Source organism: Truncatella angustata (genome assembly GCF_020726525.1).
Source record: "Truncatella angustata strain MPI-SDFR-AT-0073 chromosome Unknown BKA67scaffold_1, whole genome shotgun sequence".
NCBI classification, from domain to species: domain Eukaryota; kingdom Fungi; phylum Ascomycota; class Sordariomycetes; order Amphisphaeriales; family Sporocadaceae; genus Truncatella; species Truncatella angustata.
This window is the reverse complement of record NW_025763381.1, coordinates 1,104,171-1,131,697: the sequence shown is the minus strand read 5'-3', so window position 1 is coordinate 1,131,697 and position 27,527 is coordinate 1,104,171. Positions and strand designations below refer to the sequence as shown.

Sequence of the window (27,527 nt, the reverse complement as noted above, 5' to 3'; positions counted from 1 at the left end):
GCAGTGTTCAGTCTGATAAGTCGCCGAAAAGCAGGGGAGAATGACGCATGTTTTCACCGAATGGCAACAGGCCCTTCTAGTCTTGGCTCGGATTCTGATGGACTGCTGCTTGATCCAAATTGTGCAATTACATATGTTTTCAAAAACAAAGACAACGGCCACGGGTAAGGAATAGTGTCACAGCGTGTAGGCAGCTGTAGCGCGAATTACGAGTTGAACACAACGTAGGTGAGCCGTATGATTCGTAACATCATTTGGCGTGTAAGACCATTGCGGTCCTTCAATTGTCTTGACCTGATCTCTGGGCACCGCTCGCGCAACATGTTGCGGATTAAATCCCACCATTCGTAATCACAACTGGTCGACTCAAGTCAGACTGGGCGACTGAGGAGCAGTTTCGGTAGCTTCCGAACTTCCATGCGCAGCCGCTCGTCGGGCTTTTGCGCCAGCTCGTAGCTGGTCCCATTTCTCTCTGTACCGATCGAGATATGCACGGAGTTTGGCATTCTCTTTCTGCATATCTTCCATCTGTTTCGTGACTAGGCCTACTTGTACCTCAAGTTCCGTGTTTCTTCTCCTCAGTTGGTCGTCTCCGCCGGCGCCAGCAGTGACCCCTGACGCAATAGGTGATGTTGGCCGCATCAGTCGCATGCTCTCCGCAAGCCGCATACCTGAGTTTTGTGACATGGACTCGAAAGCGTGAAGCCTCTTGCTCAGCTTATCCAGCGCATCTTTCAAGCTTTTATTTTCGAGATACAACTCTTCCACCACATTGTTCAGCTCTCTATCAGAGCGGGTCTTTCCCGTCTTCCTTCGCATGCCGGGGGATGACGGCGCCTGAGACTCCCTGGCATCCACGAAGTCATCTTCATCCTCTTCGGCGACGTTGCTGAGCTCGCTATGAACTGACGCTTCTAGGCGGCGCTTTTCCTTGTCGGCATATGTTAAGATGCTGGCGTACGATGCCGTGTGCCCGCTCGTTGGCACAACGTAGAAAGAGTCAGTAGCGAAGCGACCATCCCGGTTCAGCGCATTCATAGCGGCCTTGGAAATGATTTTATTCAGGTTCGGTTCCACAGACACAGTTGCTGACGCCTTATGCCTAAGCCTTCGCTGTACCTGTGGCTCTGGAGCAGGCGTTGGCTCGGATGCTGGCTCTTCTGTCAGGTCCTCGTTGATGAGTGGCAGTCCGGCAAAGGCAAGTGGTGCGGATATTCTATTGATGATACTCCCAAAGGCGCTGTAAAAGTTAGAGAAGCCGCTGTCGTTGGAGGTGGCATTACTCTCGGGCGACTTGGAAATGGCCTTATCGATTTCACTTGCCCGTTGTTCGAGACTTCCTTGTCTACTGATCTTACCAGGAGAGGAAGGGCTGGGTCTGTCGGGGCCGTCAATCATGCTCTGCATCTTTGATTTTGAACCGGAGCTAGATCTTTCTGGGGTGAGGGCAAGGTTGCCCGGGACTTCAGTATTGGAGACGCTCGGGTTGAGAGGTTGCGATCTATATTTAGAGCGAGGAATTCCGCGAGCAGAGGCTAGATTACTGGCTATGGAGGCACCGAGGTCGCGTGTGGGATATCTTTGTTGCTTGGGCAGACTGGGTAGGGGCTGGGTGGCCTTTTCGGCAGAGGTCGCAGTGTTCTGTTCATCCTTGGAGCCGCCGTCCGAGGGCTCAAGCGCCGCCGTCGCTGGTATTGCGTCTCCCTTCTCACCTGCGGCCCGTGACGCATTTTCAGTAGCTTGTTGTGACTTGTTCTGTTCCAACGGTGCTCTGAGCAACTCGGATAACCGTTGATGATGCTGCTCGAGAAGCTTCAGGGTCCTCAAGGCTTCGACACTCGTGGTTGTTTTTGCGGCATTCGCGAACTCGCCTGCAGCTCGGGTATGCTCGTTTACCGCGACAGTTGAGTTGGAAGCATGTGTGGCTTCTGACGCGGCTCGCGCATGGTCATGAGCCTGCGCATTGTGTTAGTGATCTCTAGCCTGGATCCTTGAGCGTGTGGCAGCTCGTTTTACATACTCTGATCAAAGGTGAAGCCTCCATTGTGACGGGGGTTCAGGCATGCAGGGTGTGGTCATGGAATTATCTCGATCGGATTGTCGCAAGCCCAACATACATGGTAGTAGGAGGGTGCATGAGCTACTTGCGGTACCGTGATACTCTGTCGTATCTCAAGAGCCAGAAAAGCACGCTCGCTCAAATGCTTATTTGTGTAGGGTTCCAAACGTTGGTGAGGGGAGGGTTGAGGATGATCTTCATTAACCAGCATACCAAACAGACCAGAACTGTCAGCGGCAGGGTGAGCGGTCTGGAGGTATGGTGGGGGAAAGCAGATCAACAGCTATGTACATAAAAACTCAGCCTCTACTGTATCAATGATCAACGATCTGGAGAATACATAATAACAAGGCTGCTGGGGGATGTCAGATGGCTGAAGCTGAAAGTAGGAATGCTTGATCACAGAACACCCCAGAATTCTGAATTGGTGCGATAACGCGGGGTCGGCTTGTGGCATTTCTGCCCCGGAGGATTTCTCATTTAGCTCCCTCCCCTTCCCCTGTGGTATGAGAGCGGTCGCTGCAACTAGATTGGAAGCCTTACGGACTAGAAGTCACAGTAACTTTAATACTAAGTTGGACTGACTAACGGTAGATTATGTCACAACTGCATCACCCTGAGCTTAGCTAGGTACAGAGTCTAGTGTACAGCGTCACACGTTGGCGAGACTGGCTTGCCATGAGCTTAGATTATCGAACGGGGCGGACGGAAGAGTGACAGCGATGTGTTTCTAACCTAGAACAGGTCGTTTCTCAGAGCAATAACAGCGGCGTGGGAAAAGCAATCGGGTTTCGGCCGCTGCTTGCTCGCTGTGCCGTCTTTCCAGGGGCTCCAAAGCCCATCATGAGGGGCAGGGAAAGTCGCAGGGGGCATCGGTAAGAGAGCTCATGTTGATTGATCGCTCACGGCCGAAAGGTTTCGAGAGGTTTGGACGGGAGCTTATCCATCTCTGAATGATTGCCAATGTGTGACACCCAGCAGGCCTTGGTTTTCTCACTCTCTCGTTTATTGAGACTTTTGTTTCGTGCCGATTCATCAGTGATACAGTACGACACAAAAGGGCCCTGCCACCTGGTTCTGGAAACCAGGGTTGAGCAGCAGCAACTAACTTAGCTTCGCCAGCAACGATTTATGAGCCGTTTGAACCGATTCAATTCAATCGATAATGACGACACCCTGATCGCGTTCGCATTCGAGTCAAATACTGTTGCGCAACCAACACGGCCAGCTCTATAATAGTTACCAAGAACATCACAAATCGGACCCAGCTATACTACAGTACAGCAATAACCCGTCTTGTTCACGAATGGGCGAGCCTGGTACACTTGAGTGTTTCCTGGCACTTTTGAGCAAATCGCATCATGGATGACGAAGGTGGTGGACGTGGAGGCAAGGTCTCGAAACTTCTACCCAAAGGGCTTACAGCCAAAAGATGGAGAAAGCAGCCGTCGAAAGAGAGTTTTAGCTCAACCGCCAGCAGCGAGGACGCCCCTCGTGGACGAAGCCCACACAGTCGCACGGCACTTTATCATGATGATCCGTCGGATCGCCCTCTGACCTCGGAATCACAGAGCAGTGATACTAACCTGGAAGATGGCGGGCTGGAGGAGGACGGAAACGTTACCCCCATGATTGATGAGGATGACCTTCTTATGTAAGTCGAAAGTTTCTTGATTCGCACCCTCGATTGTACTACATATATGTATTGTCCCTTGTTAGTTTCAAGGATTCAATTGCATTGAACTCAACTCAAGCTTGGGAGCACTGGCTAGGAAGCCGGTAGCTTGAGCTCAGCCATGCTTTATTAGCTTGTACTCGCACCCCCCCGGTTCAAGTAATATGCAGGCTTTTGCTTGCAGGTTGAGACAATGCCACAGGCAGCAATATATTACACGGCTCTACGGAGTGCATCCTTGGAATTCCCGGGTTATGTTTGCTTGTACTCGCATTTTGTATCTCGCACAACTCGCAACAACAACGCAGAACCACGGTTACTTACTCCGCAAAAGGGGATTTGGGATTGCTTCTAATTATAAGCTTGCGCCGTCTCCATTTTTCGTATTGCAATCGGGTTTCTCGCATTCGCTGGGGGAGACTAGCATAGCGTTGTCGTCACGCTTCAGGTTCAGCCTGCACCAAGCACGGTAGCTCAGCTCCCTTCGGGGCCCAGGAGGTCCATGACAAGCCAGCTCTGACCCCTAGACTTTCACTACTTGTGGTGCTACCTACTGTTACCAGCGCCTGGCTTGGCAGCTTCCAACGTCTCTAATTACGTATCTCAAACCGCTATCCCCCTCACGGGCCTCATGGTCTGGACTACTTGACGTCCTGTCTTTGTCTTCTCGAAGAGAGGTGTATTTTACTACGGGGTCATTCCATCCCGGCCAGAGTTGTAAGCGAGTGCCTAAATTGACGACAAAATCCAGCCAAGTTGCTGCATTCTTCGTGTCCCAGACGACCTCTTTGTTACACCCAAATCCTCCCAGCAAGTAGGCTTAGCAGATCTGACATAACGGGACCCTTACAGATCACCGGTTCGGCCCACTGTCCCTTCTACACATCCTTCTCAGATAGGACATCTTACCACCTCTTCACCAATCATCCAAGCCGAGCACGCACCCGTGGTGCACAACGTCGACGAGCTGGCGGACGGCAACAGTGGTAGTTTTCACAGGTCGCAGACCTATTCTGTATCTGTTTCCTCGGACATTCCCAGCGAGCCCATCCGACAGCTTTCAGCGACCAGAACGGGATTGCAGCCCCCCGCCAGCATTGATTCCAGGCGGTCGAGATCGCCTGCTGGCAGATTCAAGGACGTCTTCAAGGGCAAGAAGAGTGCCAACAACTCGTCAACGAGCCTGAATAGCCAGTCGTCGTCTACCGGCATAGACCAGACTGACTTCGCCCCCGAGTCTGCGTCCGCATCTACGTCGAGACCTACCACCAGCTCAGCCCTCGATACAAATGACGCCAAGGTGACTTCTCCTGACAGACGCCGAACCAGGCCACAGACGACAGTCGATACATCGCGGCCCCCCAGAACACCTCCCTCAGATTCGCCCGCTCCTGCCATAGTGAACACACCCCCTACGCCGACGGACCACAGCCACTCGAGGGCTGTATCCGAGTTAGCGCCGTCTGCCAATCCCAATGGTACCGTTTCTCCGACGAGTAACATCGTATCCCACCGACGTGCCCGTTCCGCATCAGGTGCAAGCATCGGCCCGAGCAAACTAGCCAACATCACACTACCACCCCTGACGCCAACCCCGAGAACGGCCCTCTACCCACTCCTGGTGGTACCGGCTTCTTCTCGTCCATGTTCTCAGCGGCTCAGAACGCCACAAACACGTTTAGCAGCACCTTTCCCACCAGCATCGGCCTTGGGAACAAGCCCAAAACCCCTATTCCTACCAAGTCTCAGGAAGGCGACGGGGATACGACAGAGGTAGAGACGGCCACTGGACATACAGGAGAAGCAACCATGAGCGAGCCTGCAGTCAAGACGCTCGGCCAAGGCGATCTTAGTCTAAGTCACCTGGGGTTTCAGGATACTGGAAGCACGGCTCCTACACCGCAATTATCCAAGTTTCCCGACAATCTTGCGGCAGATACAAGGTCGCGGTCAGATTCGGCCCCAGATGCCCCTCACACTTCACAATCGCAGTCACAATCAGGGTTATCTACGGACGAGCTTGGTGGCCGACCACGGTCTGCCTATGAATCTGCCAGCGATCGCACGCCGCCCACTAGTGTGTTTGAAGGAAAGCCTGGCGCCCGTCGCAGTGGCAGTGTTCGTAGTACTATCGGTCGTAGAAGGAAGCGTGGCAGCACTGGAGGCACCGCTGGTACCAGTGGTACCGCTACGACCATAGGTGCTGCCATTGCAGCCGCCAATGCCAGTGTCGCCCACCCACAAGCAGCTGGAAGCGTACCGAAGCTTACAGGCTTTGCTGTGGCGAGTAAGAAACGCAATCGCGACTTTCACACCTTATTCAAGAGCGTGCCAGATGACGACTACCTGATTGAGGATTATAGTTGCGCACTGCAGAGGGAGATTTTGGCACATGGTAGACTATATGTCTCCGAAGGTCACCTGTGTTTCAGTAGCAATATTCTTGGCTGGGTGACAACTTTGGTTATGAGCTTCGATGAGATAGTATCCGTCGAGAAAAGGAGCACCGCCCTGCTCTTCAAGAACGGTCTTATGATCTCAACACTTCACGCCAAGCATGTTTTTGCGAGCTTCACGAGCCGGGACTCGACATACGATTTGATCGTCAACATTTGGAAGCTCGGCCACCCCACTCTGCGCAGTTCTCTAAACGGTGTGGTCCTTGAGGAAACTGGTGGAGACAAGACGGAGAAGGTCACTGATCTTGATCCGCCAGCTGATCATAGTGGCTCGGGCTCCGAAATTGGCGAAGAGATCGACAGCGAAGACGGCTCAGAAGACGTCTACGATGAGGATGAGGAGGGAGACGGTTCTCTCGAGGACACCACTGCCATCGAAGGCAGTCCTACCGACACGGAAATTGAGAAGACAGCCGCACGCAAGGCTTCCGGGGCGCTGACTGCCAACGGCACTTTAGATAAGCCTTTGACAGGTGCGCCTGCTCCTGCTGGTGGTATAGATTTCCCCGGTCCTGCGACGCACGCCCCAACTGACTGCGGTGACGTGACATTGCACTACGAAAGACCTTTGGGCGATGAAATCATTCCTGCGCCTTTAGGAAAAGTTTACAACTATATATTTGGGCCTGCCTCAGTTAAATTCATGGCTAACTGGCTTTCCAACGAGCAAAAATGCCTGGACCTCCAAATGGAAGACAAGATTGGATTGACACAGGATAACAAGTCGCGAAACTACACATACATCAAGCCACTAAACGCTGCGATAGGGCCAAGGCAGACTAAGTGCGTAGTCACTGAGACCCTTGAGGGCTTTGACCTCGAAAAAGCTGTCAACGTGTTGGTGGCCACGCAAACCCCCGATGTACCAAGCGGCAATGTTTTTAGCGTCAAAACAAAATACTGTCTGTCATGGGCTGAAGGAAACGCAACTCGTGTGCAAGTCAACTGCACCATCGAGTGGACTGGCAAGAGCTGGATCAAAGGTATGAAGCTTTTCCTACGAGAATGTACAACCACTAACGAGTCCCAGGTCCTATCGAAAAAGGTGCCAACGATGGGCAAATACAATACTGCAAGGATCTATTCGCTAGTCTGAAAGCGGCCATATCTTCTCGACCAGCGGTGGCTAATGGCGCGGCACAAAAGGGCAAGAAAAGGAAAGGCAAGAAGCTCCAAGACGGTCCAAGGGATCTAGTCCATACAACAGTGCCACCAATAGCCAAGAAGACAGAGGACTGGGGACTACTGCAGCCACTGCATGGCATACTGGCTCCAGTGGTGGACATCATGAAACCCATCCTTACTGGCAACGTCGTCTATGGTTTGTTGGTAGGGCTTTTGGTGGCTTCATGGTTCGGTTTCGGTTTTAATCCACGACAGAATGGCGGAGGGTATGGATCAGGTATTGGCTTCCCCGGCCATTCAGACCGGCTGATCGCATATGAAGAGGTGTGGCGCCGCGAAGAGAGTGATTTGTGGGACTGGCTCGAAGAAAGAGTTGGTCTACACCGCATGCACGACGGCGCTATACCCATCAGAAAACGTGTTTCGGATCCTCGCGCGGTTGAGGAAAGGCTTCGCGAAGAAAAGATGTCGAACCGGGAAGTCGAGGAGGCAATACGAGTGACTGAGGAGAAACTACAGTTACTAAGAGAGGTTCATCACAAAAAGAACCCCAAGATCGTGGGCCAAGACAAAAGGACCAGGCCTACAACAAGACCTGAATCAGACAGGTAGTTGGTGAGAGGAGAGAAAGATACGGCACACGTCACCGACAAAAGACGGCCATCATAATGGCAACAATCGCAGGCATAGCGTTTCCTTCTGTTTGATTATCCCATAAGCGCGCGCGCGCCAAGAATTTCGCTTTGTAGCTCTAACATGTATACCAATAATAAATACAACTATTCCAAAAATGGCTGTCCTAGGACCTCAGCTAGTCTAGACGAACAGATGACTGTGGTGTCGAGTCTTGAACGTAGGCCATCCGTTAGAGACGAGGGATTAGCTCGCAGTGTGTATACAATCTCATTTCCGACTACTAGCCACATTGAGATGTCTTATCGAACATGATCTGAAGCCCCGCCATTCCTGTTCTGGTATTTGTTGGACGGTGAAGACTGAATGTAATGTAGAATAGTGCACCAATTCGTTCACATGTCCATCGGAGTATTGGACCGCCGGTGGAGTCGCTCGACCAAAATAGGAAGTCCTGTGCCTGGGCCTTATCACGGCAACCAGCCACATACTCTACCCCATTGAGACCTTGCGCCGGCGTTCGCGGCACTGATATGTCATCGGCCTTGTGGGACTTACTGCGCCAGGCAGGTCCGAAGCGATCTGGCATCCGTTTACAATGCGGACGCGCAGCGATGTGCCACACCCTTGGAGTATATCTCCCGGGATTGTGGAGATCTCCCGTCGTCGTGGTCGTCACATACTTATGCGCTGGGTAATTTCGGTATAACCCCAAAACCGCCCCTCAATGTTGTACTCGGAGAAATATATACCGTGTATATTATAAACGCTGCCATGTCCCCCCTTGCTATTCCTAAGGCTCACAAAGTCGTAAGTAAAGCCTCTCCGCCGAGCGGCCCGCGCTTTTCTATCTTTTGTCCAACATAGGCCGCGGGCGCAATGTGGCAGCTCCCCGCCGAGGCCACGGGCGTTGCCGTTGCCGTCCTTGTGTACTCGGCTATCTGCTGGGTCTGCAACGGCCTGATGCTATGGCTCGCGTGGGTGCACAACGAGCGTCTGAGCTGTGAGTTTTTTTTGTTTGTTTGCTTTATGGACAGAAACATAGGTTTTTGCTTTGTACTTTATGACAGAAGTTGCTAATGTTTATTGGAATCTGGATAGACGTGGCCTGTATATCCTATTTCCCACTGCTGTCGACCACATTCAGCATCGTCCAGCAGCTTCATGACTATATCTGGTGGGAAGATGTCGCCGTCGCCGCCTGGGAGAACAGGGTAGCCAATGTGGGAAACCCTGTCTTGGTAATTTCCAACGGATCTCCAGGGATTGATCTAGTTTTCTTCTATATTCGTGAGTGTTATGAGCGGCTACCGATATCTCCCCACTAATATTATGTAGAGTACTACTGTTACATTGTCGAGGCGACCTTTGTTCTCTTCTGGGCTTTCTCCTTGATGGCCTCGGTATATGGCTGGTCTTCGAGGCCCCGGTGGCGCAAGACTTTTGCTTGCATCAATATTGTTGGCAAAATTGTGTCGGTGATTTTACCATTGATCACGATCTGCCTGCTGCAAGTTAAGATAATTCAAAAGAATTTTGTCGCTTTCCTTATCATAGCGGACTTCGAGTGTGAGTTTCTGGAATATTCAACTTTCTCATTGGTGTTTATTCTTAACTGATACTGTGCCAGTTATCGTGAGCTGTGGTGGAGGCGCCATTTTTCTTCTCATGATCCTAGTGCAATACGTTCGATCAAGAACCCAGTTCCAGATGTCGAGTTTCGGCTATGGTTGCAGCTCTGCCAACACCGATACCGACACCCGACGAAGCTACGTCTACCCGCGATCGAGACGGCCTCGGGGTATCTACGACAAGTGGCTAGTAGTCCGCTTTACTATCGCGTTCGTCGCTCTCGCCATCTTCGAGGCGGCCATCTCGACGTTCCAAGTCAACGGACAGCAGAACAACACTGTTGATTCCCTATCGGACCGGCCAAACGCCAGCGCAAGCACAGCCATCCGGTCATCTCTACAAGACCTGCCAGGTGTCACGGCGTCACTGATACCGTTCATCGTCTTCGGCACGACGAGACCCTTCCGGCAGAAGATCTGGGAGACGTTCGTTCCGCAGTGCCTGCGGAGAAGGCGGAGGTCTCTGAGAAGAAACACCCTTCCCTACACGAGCCGGTCGTCCGTACAGCCACAACGCCCGCTCACCGCGATCCGGGTCTCCAAGGGCGTCGACATCTCCTACAGCACAAACGAGCTGACGACGCCGACCCGGAGCTCGAGCAACTACGACAGGATATCTGATGACGAAAAGAGAATGTTACCGCCACCCCCGCCGCCCGCCAGCATACCCGGGAGGGTGCCCGCGAGGGGTCCCTGGGAGGATCGCTGGGAGCCGGACCGTAACGTGCATGGTGTGCGCTGGGAGATTTCGGCGGGCGGTCAGAAGAGCGGTGTTAGTGGTTTGCGGGGTAAATAATAACGATGATGATATTAATGATAATGATGATGCGTATACAACACATATGGCATTTAAGACGTTGCAATATACTGACTCTTGAAACCTCGGCAGGTTGCATCGTGATCAGAACGAGCTTACTGCATAGCTCATGGCGGGCAGAGTCCGGAAAATAGTCATGTGTGTTATGCCGAAGGTGATTTGCATTGGCTCTGGGAGCGATTGGACGAGGTGCTTAGGATAGGGATATACAGTAGATATAGTACCGGCATTACTGTCATGCCTGATCCGGCAGCCCGGAAACCAAGCGACCCTTGTTACCCCACGTCGAGAGTCGGTACTTGCTGTCGTTGGTGTGCAATACCGCCGAGCCCTTCCCGATTGCATAGGGCAGCTAATGCACGTCTAGCTGCATCGACATCTCGCCTGCATTATGCGTCGTCACTAAAGTCTGACGGTCATTTTGAGATACACGCTCGATATCCCGAGAACACGGTACTACTTCTTCCCACACACAAGCTAGTTTGGAAAAACATTGCGGTAAGTGAGATGTACTCAGCTTCGGTCTACTTATCTGTCGCCATGTCGGTTCCAGCTTTCCGATCATACAGAAAACACGGAGAAGTTGAAGACAGAGTACCTATGCACCACGGGACCCACCTTCCATATCGGGGCTTTATCCTCGTTTTGGCTAATGCGAAGTAACTCTTCTGCATAATGATAGGGATCAAGCGATTGCCGATTAGCTGTATGAGATCTCAGATCAGTTAACTACGTGTACTCCATCAACGGCACGACGTTACAACGGGCGATAATCTGAAGCGTACTCAGTACACATATATGGCTCGAAATTCATCCGCACCGGACTATATTGGACAACATATACATGATAAATTAAGCTGGCTGCAGCCGGTCGCTGTTTTGTGTAGCCGGAATCTATGTACAAGACTTTGGGTACTGCAGCGCCCTCTTCAAGGCCGTTCGAAACGTCGTGCCGTTGATGGAGTACACGTAGTTAACCGATCTGAGATCCTGCTGCGTAGGCAGCAGCGCCTCCTGATACGCATAGATGTTGCCGTACGTCGGGGAGTAGTACGACGTATCTACGTTCACATAGACTGAGGGATAAAGTCAGTGAAACCGATTCCGAGCAGAGCAGAAGGAGGTTGAACTTACACGACGTCTGGTTGAGGACCGACGAGGGATCCAGAAGTGTCAGTAAGGTAGCCTCATCCCAGAATGGCAAGTCGGGATATGCGGCGGCCTTGTTCAGGATTGTGTACGGGTTGACGACCTCTGCGATTTCGTCGATGTACTCGGTGGTCGGGAACAGGTCGAGACCATTTGCCGCACTCGACACCAAAGCTGAATGAGTTAACATTGACACCCATCTCAAGAGTCAGGACTCTACTCACTAATGTTGGGAAAGTCTGCGGTGAGTGCGATCTTAGCTGCCTCTGGGTCGGCCTTGAAGTTGAACTGGTGTTCTGTCAGAAACGGTCTCGAGAGCAGCACACATATATCTTACATCCGTATTGATATCCGCTTGAAGAGTGCTTGCACTTGTCTGCAGGAGGTTGACGTCGACAAAGCCGCCCATGATCCATAATCCCGCGGTGTTCTTCGCAAAATCGGGATCCAGCCGAACAGCCAGCGCGATGTTCGTGAGCGAGCCGCCCTCATAGATCACAACCTCGCCAGGATATTTGCGGACCTGCTCAACCATCCAGGCCGCCGCTTGCTCTCCTGCGAGTGTTGTGTTCGGGTACCCCTCAATGAACGCTTCTTTGACGATGCGCTGCGGATCGCCACTCGTGGGATCAGAACCAAGAGCCTCCAACGTGGCATTTTCCGGCGCGAAGACGCCCTGCCACGGCAAAGGCCCCAAAAGCGTCTGCCAGGTCTGCATCAACTTGGGTGTCACGAGCAGCGGGTAATCGGAGCCCTTGTGCACTGGGATGCAAGATAGGTTGCCGATCTCCAGAAGCGCCAGAGCATGGTAACTGCACTGCTTGGCCCAGGAGTTCGAAGTGTCACCCACCAGGCCCAGAATGTCCCAGCCGTAGTCTAGAGCCATCAGGAACTGCGTCGCGGCGGCGGCATTCCAGTCATTGTCCATGATGATCTTGGGACCACCAGCGTTGACAGCGCCGGCGCGGTCGCCTGCAGTCGTGTTACTGCATAGTGCGACAGCTCCATTGGTCAGAGCAAGCAAGGATGACGGTCTCATGGTGATGGTCGAGGGATGGTGGTGCTCAGAGGGAATCTGAGGATCATGAAAGCCGCGGGCGTCTTATACCTGGACATGGCCAATTGCGTCTTATCTGCCAATGATGCTATCATGGGCGCCAGCGGGGCCCGCCTTTACAACCTAGCTGCACTTCCTATATGTTTCTGCGCAACCCCACTGGAGTGGCGGACGAGGGTTCCTTGTACGACCCCAACCCCATATCCTCAGTGCCGTGATTAGGATCCACATGGTAAGTAGAATCCCTGGAATCGCAGACAATCCCCTTGCGGTGAAGGGATCTCTTGGGCGTAGCCTCGGCTGCCAATGACCTTGGCGCGGATGGTGTTATCGGAAACTATGAATAATTGAAGATTACATATTCCACACGCATTTTTGAGCGCGCCTTTTTCTTCTTAGCAGCGAATATTCAGCTCTTGTCATTTCGCCGTATAGATAGGTGATCTCCGTTGTCCGATGTCGTTATTCTCAAGCCCCATTTTTCGGCTAACGGATTCCCGTCTAACCCCGGCCTATTACTAAGTAATTAGGTTGTATAGTCGTTGCGTACCATATCTTCAGAACTACACCAAATTTGGATTTTTCTGTTGGTCAAGTATGAAAAGCAGCCCGCGCGAAGCTCACGCTGTTCAGGAGAAGATCTGGATAGACCAAATAACGAAGGAGAGACAGCGCGTGCACACTTTAACATATAACTCGGGGTCAAAGTCATTCGCAGGAACCAAACCGCTCAGCCAAACTGAGGTACTTTTCGACTTGCAGGTGCTGTCCCATGTGCGTCGATGGTCCATTTTCAACGTAATGAACCAGATATATCACACACCGGTTATTTAATTACTACGTTGTCAACGGCCTAGTCGGGCGATACTAAGTTTATGCTCACGGTAGCGTCCTATTCAGTCAGGCACACCTGATAGCTGTTCATGTTCGCGTTTGGCCGGATTATGGAGGCCAAAATTATGTCAAAACAGTTTGAAGTAAACCATGGCTTCAACTCAAACTCCTGTCAGCATACAGGTTTGATATCAAGGGTGAAGGTCATATAGATCATCTATTTCTTGAGGGAGTTCCTGGTAGAAGAATACATCATGGCAACATGGTTGAGGTGGTAGACTTAATTTTTTTCTTGACAGATGTGATCGATTCACAAGAAACGCCCGACTGCCTGCTGTCAGGCTGTTGACATCAATCATCCCGATAGCAGCCATACCACCGGAGGAGTGACCCTCCGCAAGCGCGGATATGACAACCCACTTGTTATTTTCAATAATGCTGCCGCACGTGGTGACATCACCTTCCACCATTTGGTGACACGGGGAGCTGGTTCTTCTTGCGGCTGAGCACTCTACCACGCCTCATGGTCCGACGACCAGGCCAAAACCGAGGCCATGATTAATCATCTGATCGATGAGTAGGGCTTGGACGTGGACGAGAGCAAAGACAAGAGAGGACCTTGACAGTACATCGGACATGTAAGTTACATTTGCTCTTGTCAAACCGCACCATAGTTCTTGAACGAGCAGTTTGGGCATTGCACAATGAGTGAACCACGCAACGAGGTGCTTGTCCAATGCAAGAATCCACGAGGGGCACGTTTAGAATTTATGTTTCCCTTTAGTCTATTCTCAAGTGTTTGTTATTCTCATTTATTCTTTTCATGTGAAACCTCAGCGTACGTCCTGATGATCCATGTAGGCGTTCGGCGCCTTGAAGAAAGATTATCCAAGATGAAGAGAATGCTAGTTGTGTGACTTGCAGTTGACTCAAGGGAAGCGAAGGCGCCATGTCAGCGGGCCCTCACCACGGAGGATGGAAGGAAAGGGAAAAAGGTCCAGTGTGGTGATATGGTTGAGGGCTTTTGAGTTTGATCTTCCGACAAGATTATTGATGGAAAGGTGTGACGCTATGCTTTATGGCCGGATTCGTCAATGGTTATGAGCAGGATTCTTGGCCACGAAGTTCGGAGATGAGGGAGGTGCTAACAACTCAATCCAGGCCCGAGGCAGACTTTTGTTGGTAAAAAAAAAAATTTTAAGGCCCTCCTAATGATAGAGCAGTAGTAACTAAAGCATTATGGTATTGCATTGTATGTGTAATTGAGAAGAGGCATGGTTCCATTAAGTCTAACGATAGCCTATGGGCTTCCAATATTCATGGGGTTGGGCAATGGTCCACAACGATAGCCCAGTGGCTATCGGTGGCCACCCACCGGCTATCGTGATGCCCTTGGCCTAACCATACTGTAGCACCTGCATGTCCTAGGCAAACGGTTATTGCTGTAAGATCATTTGGTGGACAAGGAATAGTGTTCTGGACGATATGTGGGATTTCATTTGCGATTCATGTCTGCAAGTGCTCGAAGTTTGGTGGCAAAGCCAAGTACACAGCAGATTAGTCGACGAATGGGTAAGACTAGAAATATAATCACAGATGGTTCGTGGATATGAATCAAACATGTTCTTGGGAGATGGGGCAGGCGGCGGGCAGCATTGGGTGGCCCACTTTTGGCGTGAAGACTAATTACCGTCGATACAAAAAGTTTACCACTTCGAATAGACTCAAGCGTTCACCGACCTCACTACGATAATCCATCTTATCCCATATGAAATTGATGGCTTCTTCTTAACAGGGCGTACTAAATCTGGTGGATTTGAGTTTATTCTATATAACTGTGGTATATCGGTGGAAGATTGTTGAGTTACTTGGTAGTGCTGAGTGAAAGCAAGCGATTTGGCCAGCCACGATTCGATTGCTTAGTGCACCGCCACAAAAACGCGCCTGCGCCTGCGCCCGCGCCCGTGGCCTGGTTCTGCAGCTTTCATCATCCAAGCTCTAGGTACGCAAGAAAACTGGATTGATAACAATTTGTTTCAACTAGCGACGACAAACTCGCACCTGCCCGTAGACTCTTCCCCAGCCCAGTTCAAGATGCCGGTCGTCAAGGGAGGAGTTTGGACCAACGCTGAGGATGAGATCCTCAAGGCCTCCGTGTCCAAGTATGGATTGCATCAATGGGCCCGCGTGTCGTCGCTGCTGCAGCGCAAGACACCGAAGCAATGCAAGGCCCGATGGAACGAGTGGCTTGACCCGAGCATCAAGAAGATAGAGTGGAGCAAGGAGGAGGACGAGAAGCTTTTGCACCTGGCCAAGTTGATGCCCACCCAATGGCGTACCATCGCCCCTCTGGTCGGTCGCACCGCAAACCAGTGTCTCGAGCGCTATCAAAAACTGCTCGACGAAGCTGAGCAGCGCGAAGCCGGGTCGCTCGGTCTGGCCGGCCCAGACGGCGGCGAAACACAAGCACCCACCGCCGACGACGTCCGGAAGTTGCGTCCTGGCGAAGTCGACCCTACACCCGAGAGCAAGCCCGCCAAGCCTGATACAATCGATCTCGACGAGGATGAGAAGGAGATGCTCAGCGAGGCCCGAGCCCGTCTCGCAAACACACAGGGAAAGAAGGCCAAGAGGAAGGCTAGAGAACGCCAGCAAGAGGAGTCGAGGCGTTTGGCAACACTACAGAAGCGCCGCGAGCTGAAGACAGCCGGCATCAACATCAAGGTCGTCACCCGAAAGAAGGGTCAGATGGACTATAATGCCGACATCCCATTCGAGAAGGCACCTGCGGTTGGTTTCTACGACACCACCCAAGAACAGAACTTGAACGAGAGGGAACGTGCAGCTTTTGACCCTCGAAAGCAGCAGCTTGCCAACAAGCGCAAAGGCGAACAGGACGAAGATGGCGACAGGAAGAAGCGCAAGAACGATAAGGATGGTAGCTCGGCATCTATGCAGGCTGCTCTGAAGGCTGGCCGGGAGCAGAAGATCCGCGAGGCAGAGCAAGCCAGCAAAAGACGGCCCATGAATCTCCCAGCAGCTCAGGTCGGCGAAGGCGAGCTCGAGGAAATTGTCAAAATGGGCAGGATGGGTGAGCGCGCCACCTTGCTTGCGCAGGCCAGTGAAAACGATGCGACGAGGGGACTCGTCAACCAATATTCAAACATACCTTCTCAAACGCCTATCCGAACACCCATGGCACCAGCACAGGAAGACCACATCGCAAACGAAATCCGAAACATAAAGGCCCTGACGAACAACCAGTCAGCACTTTTGGGAGGAGAGAATGCCGACTTGCAAGAAGGTTCTGCTTCAACTGGCTTTGATGGAGTCACTCCTCGTAGACAAGTCGTCTCAACTCCTAACCCACTGGCAACACCTCTTCGGAATGGAGCGGCTGGCATCGGCGCCACGCCAGGGAGAGTCGGCCAGACACCTTTAAGAACACCACGGGATGGTTTGGCTTTGAATGCGAATGGAGACATGTCATTGATACCTGGATCAGAAAAGGGGATGCAAATGCGACTCAGGCAAGGTCTTTCATCGCTACCCAAGCCCAAGGAAAGCGATTGGGAGCTCGAGGCCCCCGAGGATGAAATGGAAGTAGTGGTTGCAGAGGAACTTGAGGAAGACGCGGAAGAGAGGGATCGTCGCGAGAGGGCGATTCGCGAAGCTCAAGAGGCTCTGGAGCGCAAGCGTCGGACACAAGTTATGCAGAAAGAACTACCGCGGCCAGATGCTGTGGATATAGATGCATTGCTGAGAGAAGCTGCTGCAGTAGAGGATCCGATCGAAGCGCTGATTGCTAGAGAGGCAGCTCTTCTTATCGCGAACGATGCGGTGAAGTATCCAGTTCCCGGGCTGAGGCTAAGAGGCAAGCCTGTTCGACTTGCCCAACTGGATGATGCTGCTTTGGCGGAAGCCCGTCTCCAGCTGCTCGTGGAAGTCAAGGATAAGCCTAAGCCAGATGATGTCGCGGCTGTCTTCGAACGCGAGAATAGTAACGCCATACTTCTCGGCCTCGGCTGCTATGCGGATGACGAAGAGGAAGAACAGGCTACTGCTATGCAAAACGCATTCGAGTCTGTGCAAGCTTCCACCATGTCAACTGTTGAGAAATGTGCCAAGCTCGAAAAGAGACTAACAGTGCACTTGGGAGGATACCAAAACAGGGCGAAGATCTTACGAAACAAAACGGGCGAAGCTGCGGAAGCACTAGATAAAGCCAGAGCCGCGTTGAGTGGGTTCCAAGCTTTGAGCATCTCGGAAGAGATTGCTGTCAAGAGCCGCCTAACAGCTCTACGGGAAGAAGTCGCATTTGTCAGCAGAAGGGAACGTGAGGCCCAAGACATGTACAAAGAAACTAGGGAGGAGCTCGACACAGTTAGCGGAGTCAACGGATATCATTGAGCTTAAGTATAATATTCGTGTTGATAGAGATGGCAGCCATGTATTCTTATGGAAAAATTGTATACCAAATAGGCCGATACCAATGAAGCGGATTAATGATCAGCCACGGGTGTCCTTTCGTCTCATGTGTGACTACCTGAGGTGGTGGAACTTTTGAATGCACAGTGCTTATAGTTCGTGCTACGAAGGCTAATATATTAAATATATTCGAGGAGTGGCTGATAATCATCGCGCACGGGGAAACAAGGAAAAGCAGCAATGCCAAATCCAGTCAAAGGCGTCAGTCTATACAATTTTTGAAACCCCGTCACTAACGCCATGATAATGCTAGTAAAACAATATTTACACAAACCAGCTGTTAAGACCTATATCAGTCCGGCCGTATATTCTGGTCATCCTTCTCATTCCTTTGCGCGGGGTGACTCCCCTGTAGGACATGGCATTATACAGACCATATAGGCGATGTCCAAACGCTGTGCCTTGTCACAGATATCTCTATTTCCTCGCGCCCAGCCTCGGCATCCGAATCGGCAAGATTAGAACCACACTTAGCAGCGCCAACCCCACACAACACAAGAACGTGGCCCGGATGGCGGCCTCGTAGCTGCGCACGACCTGCTCGAGGACGTCGCCCTCGAGCCTGGCGACCTCCTCGACGCTCTCGCGGACCCGCGCGATGACCTCGGCCTTCCAGGCGGCCTCGCCGGTGATGTGGCGGTCCAGGAACACCAGCAGCGAGTTCTGCAGGATCAGGCTGGAGCAGGCGACGCCCAGCACCGAGCCCAGCGCCCGCCACAGCACCAGCGTGCTCGACACCACCGCCTGCTCCCTCTGCCCACTCACCCCCAGCACCGCCAGGAACGTCCCCGGGAAGTGGAACCCCTGCCCCAGCGCCCCCGGCACCAGGCACGCCAGGTACGCCCACGCCGGCCAACCCCGTCGCATCAGGCTCAGTACCACCGTCCCCAGCAGCGTCATGCCCGTGCCCATGACCAGCGGCCACTTGAGCCGCCGCGTCCAGGTTATCAGCACCCCCGTCAGCGTCCCCACGGCCGCCGCCGTCAGCTGGGGCACGATGAGCCGGACGCCGGACTCGGTTGCGCTCGTGAGTAGTACGGCTTGGAAGTAGAGTGGTCTAAGGAGAAGTGATGATAGTCAGTTAATTGTCGCATACCGCGTAGAAAGCGTGTGCAAGTCACATGATCCAAGAAGCTTACACGTTGAAGAGGATGGCGTTGAGCAGGAACGATCCGAGGAAGTTGGAGAAGATCATGTTGGCCCGCGGCGCGCTGCGTAGAAGGTCCAGTGGCATGATTGGGAGCTTGGCCCTCGATTCGGCCCAGAGACAGGCTGGGAAGCAGATGATGAAGATGATCAGAGACGCGATGACGAAAGGATGCGACCATGGGAGAATGTTTCCGCCGAGATTCTGCAGGTAGTGTCAGTACATGTCTTATATATACATATGTATATCGAGTCGTTTAGAAAATGAAGCTTACCAGGCCCAAGATAAGAAATGTCGTAGATGTGGTTAGGAGGATGGATCCCTTGAAGTCAAAGGCCCGCATCGCTTCCATGAACGTATCTCTCTTTCCCAGCAGACCGATATCTGCTGGTATCAAGGCGATCGCGGCAACGAGGCACAATATAATTGCCGGGACTTGCACTCCGAACTCCCATCTCCATCCCAGCGTATCGGCCATGAGGCCGCCAAGTGCCGCTCCGGCGGCGGAACCGAGCCCATAGACAACGTTGACGTAACTTTGATATGTTCCCCGGCGTCTGGAATTTAGTTTAGCTTGGGTTCTCGTGCATTGCCCCAAATGTGATATCGAGACCCAGACGGTCATGGTTGACTTACTCAATGGGTACTAAATCACTAATGATAATAGTCCCCAGCGCCATCATACCACCAGCGCCAAGGCCACAAACAGCCCGGGCCAGAATGAAAGTCTCCATACTATCCGCGAGGCCGCACCACGCCGTGGCGGCGGCAAAGATGGCCATGGTGGCGACATAGAGCGGCTTCCTACCAAAGGAGTCGCTCAGGCGGCCCAGCAGGGGCTGGAAGGCGGTGCTGGTGAGTAGGAACGCTGTGGACAGCCACGACGCGCTGTTGGAGGAGTGGAAGTACGAGGTGATGACGGGGTGGGAGGAGGCCATGATAGTGCCGTCGAAGATGGCGACGAAGTTGCCCAGCATGATGCTCAGGAAGATGACCACGAAGCGCCGGTAGTCGGTGCTGATCAGGTACTCGCTCTGGAGCTTGCCTCTGAGCAGCGGTGTTGCTGCTGCTCCTGAAGCTTCCGCGGCCTCGGCGTCGTAGTCTATGTCTACGCTCTCCTCCGACAGGGGAGATTCCGGCGCTGTGGTGCTCATCCTGCGCTGGCGATGCTGGAACATCGCACCCTCGGGAGTCTCCGGGGCCAGGCCGGCACTGGATATGGACGCCGTGCGTGCGAGCAGCAGCTCCGACTCGCGTTCGTCGAGCTCATCTTCTTCCGTATCATAGTGGTAGCCGCCGGGCGACCTGCTCAGCGACCGACTTTGACGACCTGCATGTCGTTGTGGTTGTGCACCAAGCAGAGCCGTACGCTCGTGTGCAGCGTCGGCGCCATGCTTGCCCGAATGACTTGTCCCCGACTGGCCACCCATGGTCCTCCCAATAGAGTTTCAGTGGCTGTCACGACAAAGAAGACTACTAAAGCCAGTTACGGTCGATTATACCGTGGCGGTATCTAAAGTATAAAGACTAATGGAACTGAAATGAGGGGCCCGGAGCGCTTTTCGCCGGATTCGGTTGTCCCCCAGCTGGCCTTTGTCTCAACTTTACCGGTTGGTTTGAAGTTTGGACTTGTTGCATTGAGATATGCTTTATTTATTGACCCATGACCCACGACAGAACATGAAAATTGCATTTCAATAAGATGTTACCGCTGCTCTAACGAACCCATGCCAATGGGAGGCCCATCTTTTCAAGTGTAGAATGGGCCGGCCACCGCCCCCCGAAAACCGGGGCGCAGGCCAAGCAAAACCGGCCAGTAGAAGGCGCTGTGCCAGCATCTTGCATCTCGTGATATGGCGCAATCACAGCTTTGACAATAATCAACCTTGTTTGAGTATTGGGGGATTTGTATTATTCATAGCAGATCTCTGTCTCCGACTAGGTTAACTAAGTAGAACCTGGATTCCTTAGATCAGCGCCTACCTGACCATGCTCGCGTGATTAATGCACCCCAAATTCCATTTGCTCAAACACATAACCGTCCATGCTCGCTCCCATGTAAATGCTTGCTCTCGCGCACTCCAGCGCACATGACCAATAAAGACAAACAATAAAAAAGAATTTATAGCCCTCCCATGTCTAAGGAACGATCAAGCACAATGATGTCCGAATGCAAAGATATAGGCCACGGCTAGCGTTGCCTTGAACTCCAACTTGCACTACAGCCCGCTAATCTGCCTATACCCAGAGTCTGGATTAAGCTCCAACAGCCGACCTCGCCAGTGCAGAACCGGCCAAGACGCCCGCGCCCGTGATGCCGCTATCATGGCAGGCATCCAACACAACTCGCACAGGAGATGAAGCCCCAAATTCTGCCTTGACCGCCTGGTCCAGAAATTCCTGACAATCTACCAAGTAGTCCTGGAAGTGGACAATGCATCCTCCAGTGTAACCGACTACAAGTTCAACCGGGGCGCCGCGCTCGGGCTCTTGCTTCGACACATTTGTTGTGTCCTCAAGGGGTCGCTTGAGAGGCAAATCCCCAGCACAGGCAAGAAGACCCATGGTTGCAGCAGCGATGATACCTGCTCCCCGGACCTCGATAGCTTTCGCAATATGGTACAGAGCCAGTGCGATGTCCTCCGTCCACTGAAAACCGGCTGTTGGTGCGGGAAATTCTGCTTGGAGCTTTTGCAGGAGGTTCACTGCGTGAAGAGGCTTGAAGTGGCTTAAAAACGTAGTTGTTAAACTAAACCGCTGTAGTAACCGCGCCGGAAGGGCTTCTAGATCATGGCCATGCTGGCTGTGTAGGTAATCCAGAAGTACTAGTCGAGCAAGTTCTCCGAGATATCTGCCCGATGTCATGTATTCCAAAGGCTGGAAACCTGGCTTGTCGCCTTCGGCGTCGAGCCTCTTATCCCAGGTACTCACGAGGCCGAACTTATATAAAGCGGGTGCCGTGCCGTTGATAGTCCATTCCGTGTTGACGGCCACCTTGACGTACTCGTTGTCGTCGCCAGATCTTACTCCAACCTTTGCTGGTACTTTTCCAGGATGTAGTGTATCCTTGCGTAAAGGTATTGTCGCATTGCATCCAGTGCCGCAGATCAAGCCCATCGATGCTTTTCGCCTAGCACTTTCTTGAGCCTGGTAAATAAAAGAAACCAAGGTAGCAACCGAATCATTGGCAATAGCTACGATCTTGATTGGTGGCAAGTTCAAGCCTTTAGTCACTTGAGCGTAGCCCACAGACAAACGAGTACCGAGGTCAAGCTCCGAATTGATCTGGAAGCCTTTCCCCATGGACATGAGTCTCGCTTCTGAAAGAGTTTGTTGGACCATGGGGAAGCTGAAAGTAACTCCTAGAGGCAGAGCTTCGTCGTGAGGGAGGCCATAATGCTCGCATCCTGCACGTACTACTTCTGCGATGCGGACGCCTATCCATTGGAAAAGCGCGTCGGCCTTTTCGTTCTTGAGGTGCTCAAGAATGGGCCATGATTTTTCCAAAACTCTGCGGAGTCTCGGCGACTCGACGTGGCTGTCCTGTTGGCCGCCGACTTTGCCGTTCACCCCATTCGGGCTGCCGGTGTCATGGAGAACAACGTTCTTGTCGTTGCCCAGAAGTTCGATAAAGCCAACTCTGAGATTAGTACCACCACTGCGAGACGGTTAGTGCCTGGTATCGATAGTCGTGTTCACGAGGACAGACCCACATATCAATTGCGAGATATCTGTATGTGTCAGCAGCCGTTAATAAACATTGCAAAAGTGGCAATATAGTGGTTTTGATAGCAACGAGGGGGGGGGGGGGGGGGGGGGGGGGGGGGGGGGGACAACTTACTTGCCCTTCTCACTGCCAGCAGTCGGTCGAAGGATACTCTCCGTGATAGGAGTCGGGAGGAACTGGTCCAGGGATTCAGCGGCGAGATATTCAAAGTTTTGGTAAAACTCGTGCGACAGTTGTTGGACAGTAGCCACGTCCATACGCAGCGGCCGCAGGAAGTCCTTGATGTCCATCATGGCTTTGGTGGGGTAAGTTGCAGGTGTTGCTGAAAACGAGAGAATGGACTGGCACCCGCAGGATGCATACCAACGCAGCCGAGCCGAGTTCTCGACAATTACAGGGTGTATTTAGCACCTAGCACTAAGAGGAAAGAGTTGCCGAGAAGCGGGTTCTTCGAGAGTTGGTTCACACGATTGGGAGAACGAAAACGCAGGTTCGGCCAGCTGTCTCCAAGAGAAAAGAAGGAGCAGAAGATGAAGAGGAGGAAGGATTTTTGTTTAGATTTAATACAGTATTCCGACCTCGCTTTGTCACCATTTACAGGTGTTGTTCGCAAAGAGTGAAAATGTGGAGGAAGTGCCGCTCTTGATGTAGCATCGAAGAAGTCTTCGGTTGTTCCTGTGCTGGAGAGAAACGTTGCAATGGGCACTTAAAGGCAGAGAAGGGCCGCGACATTCCCCAGTATTTAATCACAGGCCTCCAGGTTCTTGCGGGCGATGACACGAATGGATGAGTCGGTTGATTATATTTGGGATATTCCCGTGACGGAAGGATCAGTTCTCAGTCAGCGTTGGCTGCGGATCAGGTCAACAGAGAATATTGGTCTCTAGTTGCAGGAGGCTGTTGTCATCTCAGCTGCAGTGAATACATAAGCTTCATATTTGGCCAAGTTTGTCGGTCGTTCTCCTGGTCTTGGAAGACCCATCCTATCACGGCCCAATAGCGTGCCATATGCCGCCTAAAAACGCAATCTGACCACGCCCTATTATTTTCCGATTTGGATCAAGGGTGCGTTATTCAGGTGACGAAGTAACCTGCATTTTGATTATCATTATAGAGCAGAAGCACCAATCATTACGGATCCGTACAGTACCGTCGACATCGGATCTAAAAATGGCTGTGACCGATGTAAATTTGAAATTGCGACATGTCCCTATGAGCGCCCTCGGTTCCGGGCCAACCCCCCCAGTTCAGAAGTCAGAAGGGTGTCTTCCACTGCATCTCCGAAGCTAGTCTCTGTATCCGTAATCAAGACGCTCCGCTCCTTGGTTGTTGCTATTGTTTCCGCAATATACCATGCTATGCGCGACTGAGCCGTCACCACCTGCAGTCAAAGTAAAGCTCTACGATTAGTTTTATTAGCCTATAACCAAACCATCACTCGATCGTACATCGTAACCTCGGCCCGTACTGCCATGGCTGGCCAAATCAGCCTTCCCATCATGGACGAGAAGCGCCCTGTCAGAAGCACGATCCGATCCTATCGACGAAACAGGCCGCTCCTGACTGTCGCCCTCGTCGCGGTCACACTGTTCCTATTCTGCAAGCTGCGCGCAGCCCGTAGCTATGCAAGCCAATGGGCACCTTCGAGGGCAGCTGACAGCGACGACGATGTCTCGAGAGACACCCGCGGCGGCTCGACCTGGTCGGCAACGAAAGCGCTCGTCCCCCTCGAGGCGCACATCATGAGCAAATGCCCCGATGCGAGGGACTGCCTCAGGGATCTGGTCCTCCCGACCATGATGCGCGTCAACACCAAGGTCAACTTCACGCTCTCCTACATCGGCACACCGACCGACTCCAACGACGGCGTCGCCTGCAAGCATGGGCCTAACGAGTGCATGGGCAACATCCTCGAGCTGTGCGCCGCACACTTGTATCCGGACCCGAAGATCTACCTCGGATTCGTCATGTGCTTGACGAGGGACTACAAGGAGATCCCACAGCGCGAGCTGGTGGAGGACTGCGCCCTCGAGCATGCGGTCGACTTTGAACAGTTGAACGACTGCGCCACCAAGGATGACGGTGGCTTCGGCGTTTCATTACTCAGGAACAGCGTCAAGAGGTCAAGTAGCGTATGTCATCTCCGCGACTGGTTCCGGGTCTTCTAATCATGCGTGTCATTCTTACTAATGCGTGCTGCTGCAGGCTGGAGTCACCAAGAGTTGCACGGTCCGACTCAACGAGGAGATCTATTGCATCAGGGACAACGGGGAATGGAAGGACTGCCCGAATGGCGCCGGCGTTAGCGATCTTGTCATTGCTGTGGAGAAGCTGTACGGACGCTCTTCTTGAGAGGTTCGAATATATCCGTCCACAACTCCGACTCCTCTCCGACTGTATACCCGAGCGATATCGTGTCCATGCCCGTCTCGTCGTCACCGTGCATCATCTCCAGCTGCTCGACGACGCTGTCCAGGTCGATCGCCTTGCCCACTGACTGCGTCGACGTGCCCTCCAGATTGACGTGGACTACATGTATGTGGAGGTGGAAGTAGGTGGGTTGGTAGTGGAAGAAGAGCTTGAGCTGGTCCTGCTCGATCTGCGGGTATTTTTGCACAGTTGCATCGATCATCTTGGCCCTCATGTGCTTGAGCCATTGTATGTGTTTCTTCTTCAGGTCCCTTAAACTCCACAAGTCGCGCCTCTCGACGATGCCTAGTAAATGGAGCGCCTCGATGGTTTCGCGGTCCCAGTGCAAGTTTGGCAGCATGAGGAAGCCCTCGTCCCCGTCGCGACCTAGGGGTGTCCGATATATGACATCCTCCGCCTCCTTCCGCCCCTCGATGATGTTGTAGACCCAGTTCAAGCGACCCTCGTCCCTGTTGGTCTGCATGTATGGCCGTACCTTGTCCCGATATATCTCTGGCGTTTCGGTCACCAGTCGGTGGCCTTGTTTCGAGTGCTTCTTGATGTGCTTGTCCGTGCAAGGGCAGACCAGGTCGATCTTGTAATCTGCAAACTTGTCCCTCCCGTCCTCCTGGAGCACTGGACCGCCACTGCCCAGGAACCAGGAGTATATGTCGTTGTTTCCCAGGTTCGTCAGACTTCGCAGGTTGGCTGGGAGGGCAGAGAGGTATTCTGGCGCGTCGGGGAAGGGCGCTCGTTCGAGGACGAGGAGGGCGGGTTGGTTCTCGACATGGCCGTAGAGGTGGATGCGGCGGCCTCCCTCGTCTTTGCATGTGTTAGTCTTGAACTTGACAAGTCATAGCAGCCTGACTTCTGCGCAGCCATGTCTCCCCAATCAACATACCTTGCTTCAGAACGCGCTCAAATTGAAACTTGGGGACCAGCGCTTCCGCGTTGCGCTTGGCTTCGTCGGCCGCCATTCTCCCAGCTCCGTCGTGTGATTACCGATTTAAGGAAGCGCAGCCGTCACACAATGTATGCAGCAGTACGTTGGAGTCTGTACGGTACTTTGCAATTTGCGGCACCCAGAATTTGTGCATGCCCTCCTTCTACGAAGACCAAGACCCTAAACGTGGTTCACGATTGTCCGGCGATTAAATGCCCCGCGATTTCAGGCCCGATGGATGGTTAATAAGAACGAACGACGGGAAACCCCCCGCTCTGACGCTCTGAGGTTAGCACATTTTCCAGGGGTCCACTGGAGTGCTTCTAACCTAAGTTTAATTGCTAACTTGGGGTAGAAAGGTAACTTACAGTATGGGACAGTATCTGAGTCCATCTATGATATGAACATTCACTTCTGTAGATACCTTCAAGTTGTAACTGTCTGTAACTTATCAGATCTCTCTCAGCATTGACGGCGTGACACAACATTCGTTATATAGTGATATTCTGGCCACACCTTTAGACTACTGTCTGGTAACTTGGCCGTTCGCAGCAACGTACATCATAGTGGTCCAAGAAAGGCATCCCACATTCCAACAGTGATAAACCGGCCCGCCTATTCAAAGTCTCTACACTGTGGGCCGTCATAGGTAACCTTGCTATAGCAGGTGGTTCAGAGCAACATGCGACAACCTCTCCGAACAACTTTCTTCACATGCTCAGATTCTCACCATGACTTCAGAAAAGCTAGTTTCGGTGCTGGTCCATGGCGCTTACCACCTACCACACTTCTGCCGCAAACCGATCGAGCAGCTGCGTCGGGATGGATATGTTGTGCTTGCACCCGCCCATGACGGCCACGGGACTAGCCTAGACAACTCAATTGCCGACAACATGTATGTAGACGACGAGAAGCGGATCCATGAAACCCCTCTCCCTCATCTCCATGCCGGGAGAGAGTCCGTTCTGGTCTGCCACAGCCAACGTGGCATCGCCGGCAGTGCGGCTACTGCTGGCTAAACTGTGGAAGACCACGAGACAACAGGTCTGGAGGGAGGCATCAAGCTGATCATCTATCTCGCAGCTTTTTCATTACCCAAACGGGGCCTGGGGCCTGACGACTGCGCTTGATGGGAGAGGAGCAAGCAGCCGACTCCTATTCAGTAAACAGGTAATAGACTTGCACGTGGCAAATGGTAAAACATCTTAAATGTAACGAGATGGCCGCAGGTGCCTTCTACAGCGACCTGGTAGAGATAGAATGCGAGATGTTATCTCGGGCTCTGATGACTCTAGAGCCCGGCGAGTGTGGTTGCGTCGGTGTATTTCGTGGCCACTAATATCACGGTTCTGAAGACTTACATCGTCTGCACCG

General features: G+C 52.6%; 10 protein-coding genes across 10 annotated transcripts; 5 read left to right on the top strand and 5 right to left on the bottom strand.

Moving 5' to 3' along the window:
• Positions 1-366: 366 nt before the first annotated feature.
• Positions 367-2,044, bottom strand: BKA67DRAFT_529399 (uncharacterized protein; the record flags this gene model as incomplete). The annotated part of the gene is made up of 2 exons (XM_046099065.1): positions 367-1,956; positions 2,021-2,044. The coding sequence occupies 2 exons, from the start codon at positions 2,042-2,044 to the stop codon at positions 367-369; spliced, it is 1,614 nt and encodes a 537-aa protein (XP_045963360.1).
• Positions 2,045-3,420: 1,376 nt separating this feature from the next.
• Positions 3,421-7,930, top strand: BKA67DRAFT_529398 (uncharacterized protein; the record flags this gene model as incomplete). The annotated part of the gene is made up of 7 exons (XM_046099064.1): positions 3,421-3,713; positions 3,814-3,838; positions 4,298-4,451; positions 4,514-4,548; positions 4,630-5,186; positions 5,270-7,176; positions 7,224-7,930. 7 exons carry the CDS (start codon positions 3,421-3,423, stop codon positions 7,928-7,930), a joined length of 3,678 nt encoding a protein of 1,225 aa, XP_045963359.1.
• A 755-nt stretch (positions 7,931-8,685) lies between these two features.
• Positions 8,686-10,431, top strand: BKA67DRAFT_8593 (uncharacterized protein). The gene is made up of 4 exons (XM_046109493.1): positions 8,686-8,954; positions 9,053-9,241; positions 9,290-9,520; positions 9,582-10,431. The coding sequence occupies exons 1-4, from the start codon at positions 8,831-8,833 to the stop codon at positions 10,376-10,378; spliced, it is 1,341 nt and encodes a 446-aa protein (XP_045963358.1). The 5' UTR covers positions 8,686-8,830; the 3' UTR covers positions 10,379-10,431.
• A 741-nt stretch (positions 10,432-11,172) lies between these two features.
• On the bottom strand, positions 11,173-13,012 carry BKA67DRAFT_543894 (Inosine/uridine-preferring nucleoside hydrolase domain-containing protein). The gene is made up of 4 exons (XM_046101223.1): positions 11,886-13,012; positions 11,773-11,836; positions 11,534-11,722; positions 11,173-11,475 (listed from the first exon to the last, which is right to left on the bottom strand). The coding sequence occupies exons 1-4, from the start codon at positions 12,585-12,587 to the stop codon at positions 11,294-11,296; spliced, it is 1,137 nt and encodes a 378-aa protein (XP_045963357.1). The 5' UTR covers positions 12,588-13,012; the 3' UTR covers positions 11,173-11,293.
• A 1,753-nt stretch (positions 13,013-14,765) lies between these two features.
• BKA67DRAFT_543891 (uncharacterized protein) lies at positions 14,766-15,078 on the bottom strand. The gene has a single exon (XM_046101222.1). It carries the CDS (start codon positions 15,059-15,061, stop codon positions 14,876-14,878), a length of 186 nt encoding a protein of 61 aa, XP_045963356.1. The 5' UTR covers positions 15,062-15,078; the 3' UTR covers positions 14,766-14,875.
• Positions 15,079-15,423: 345 nt separating this feature from the next.
• BKA67DRAFT_543890 (pre-mRNA-splicing factor cef-1) lies at positions 15,424-17,951 on the top strand. The gene has a single exon (XM_046101221.1). It carries the CDS (start codon positions 15,534-15,536, stop codon positions 17,847-17,849), a length of 2,316 nt encoding a protein of 771 aa, XP_045963355.1. The 5' UTR covers positions 15,424-15,533; the 3' UTR covers positions 17,850-17,951.
• A 393-nt stretch (positions 17,952-18,344) lies between these two features.
• BKA67DRAFT_508487 (major facilitator superfamily domain-containing protein) lies at positions 18,345-23,091 on the bottom strand (the record flags this gene model as incomplete). The annotated part of the gene is made up of 6 exons (XM_046097158.1): positions 18,345-18,984; positions 19,067-19,278; positions 19,349-19,631; positions 19,711-20,508; positions 21,350-22,732; positions 22,979-23,091. The coding sequence occupies 6 exons, from the start codon at positions 23,089-23,091 to the stop codon at positions 18,345-18,347; spliced, it is 3,429 nt and encodes a 1,142-aa protein (XP_045963354.1).
• A 1,182-nt stretch (positions 23,092-24,273) lies between these two features.
• Positions 24,274-24,969, top strand: BKA67DRAFT_652470 (uncharacterized protein; the record flags this gene model as incomplete). The annotated part of the gene is made up of 1 exon (XM_046106174.1): positions 24,274-24,969. The coding sequence occupies one exon, from the start codon at positions 24,274-24,276 to the stop codon at positions 24,967-24,969; it is 696 nt and encodes a 231-aa protein (XP_045963353.1).
• Positions 24,970-25,042: 73 nt separating this feature from the next.
• On the bottom strand, positions 25,043-26,282 carry BKA67DRAFT_8407 (HIT-like domain-containing protein). Its single transcript, XM_046109479.1, has 2 exons — positions 26,112-26,282; positions 25,043-26,032 (listed from the first exon to the last, which is right to left on the bottom strand). Exons 1-2 carry the CDS (start codon positions 26,185-26,187, stop codon positions 25,116-25,118), a joined length of 993 nt encoding a protein of 330 aa, XP_045963352.1. The 5' UTR covers positions 26,188-26,282; the 3' UTR covers positions 25,043-25,115.
• Positions 26,283-26,587: 305 nt separating this feature from the next.
• On the top strand, positions 26,588-27,515 carry BKA67DRAFT_543884 (uncharacterized protein). Its single transcript, XM_046101220.1, has one exon. It carries the CDS (start codon positions 26,885-26,887, stop codon positions 27,170-27,172), a length of 288 nt encoding a protein of 95 aa, XP_045963351.1. The 5' UTR covers positions 26,588-26,884; the 3' UTR covers positions 27,173-27,515.
• The last annotated feature ends 12 nt before the right edge of the window (positions 27,516-27,527 follow it).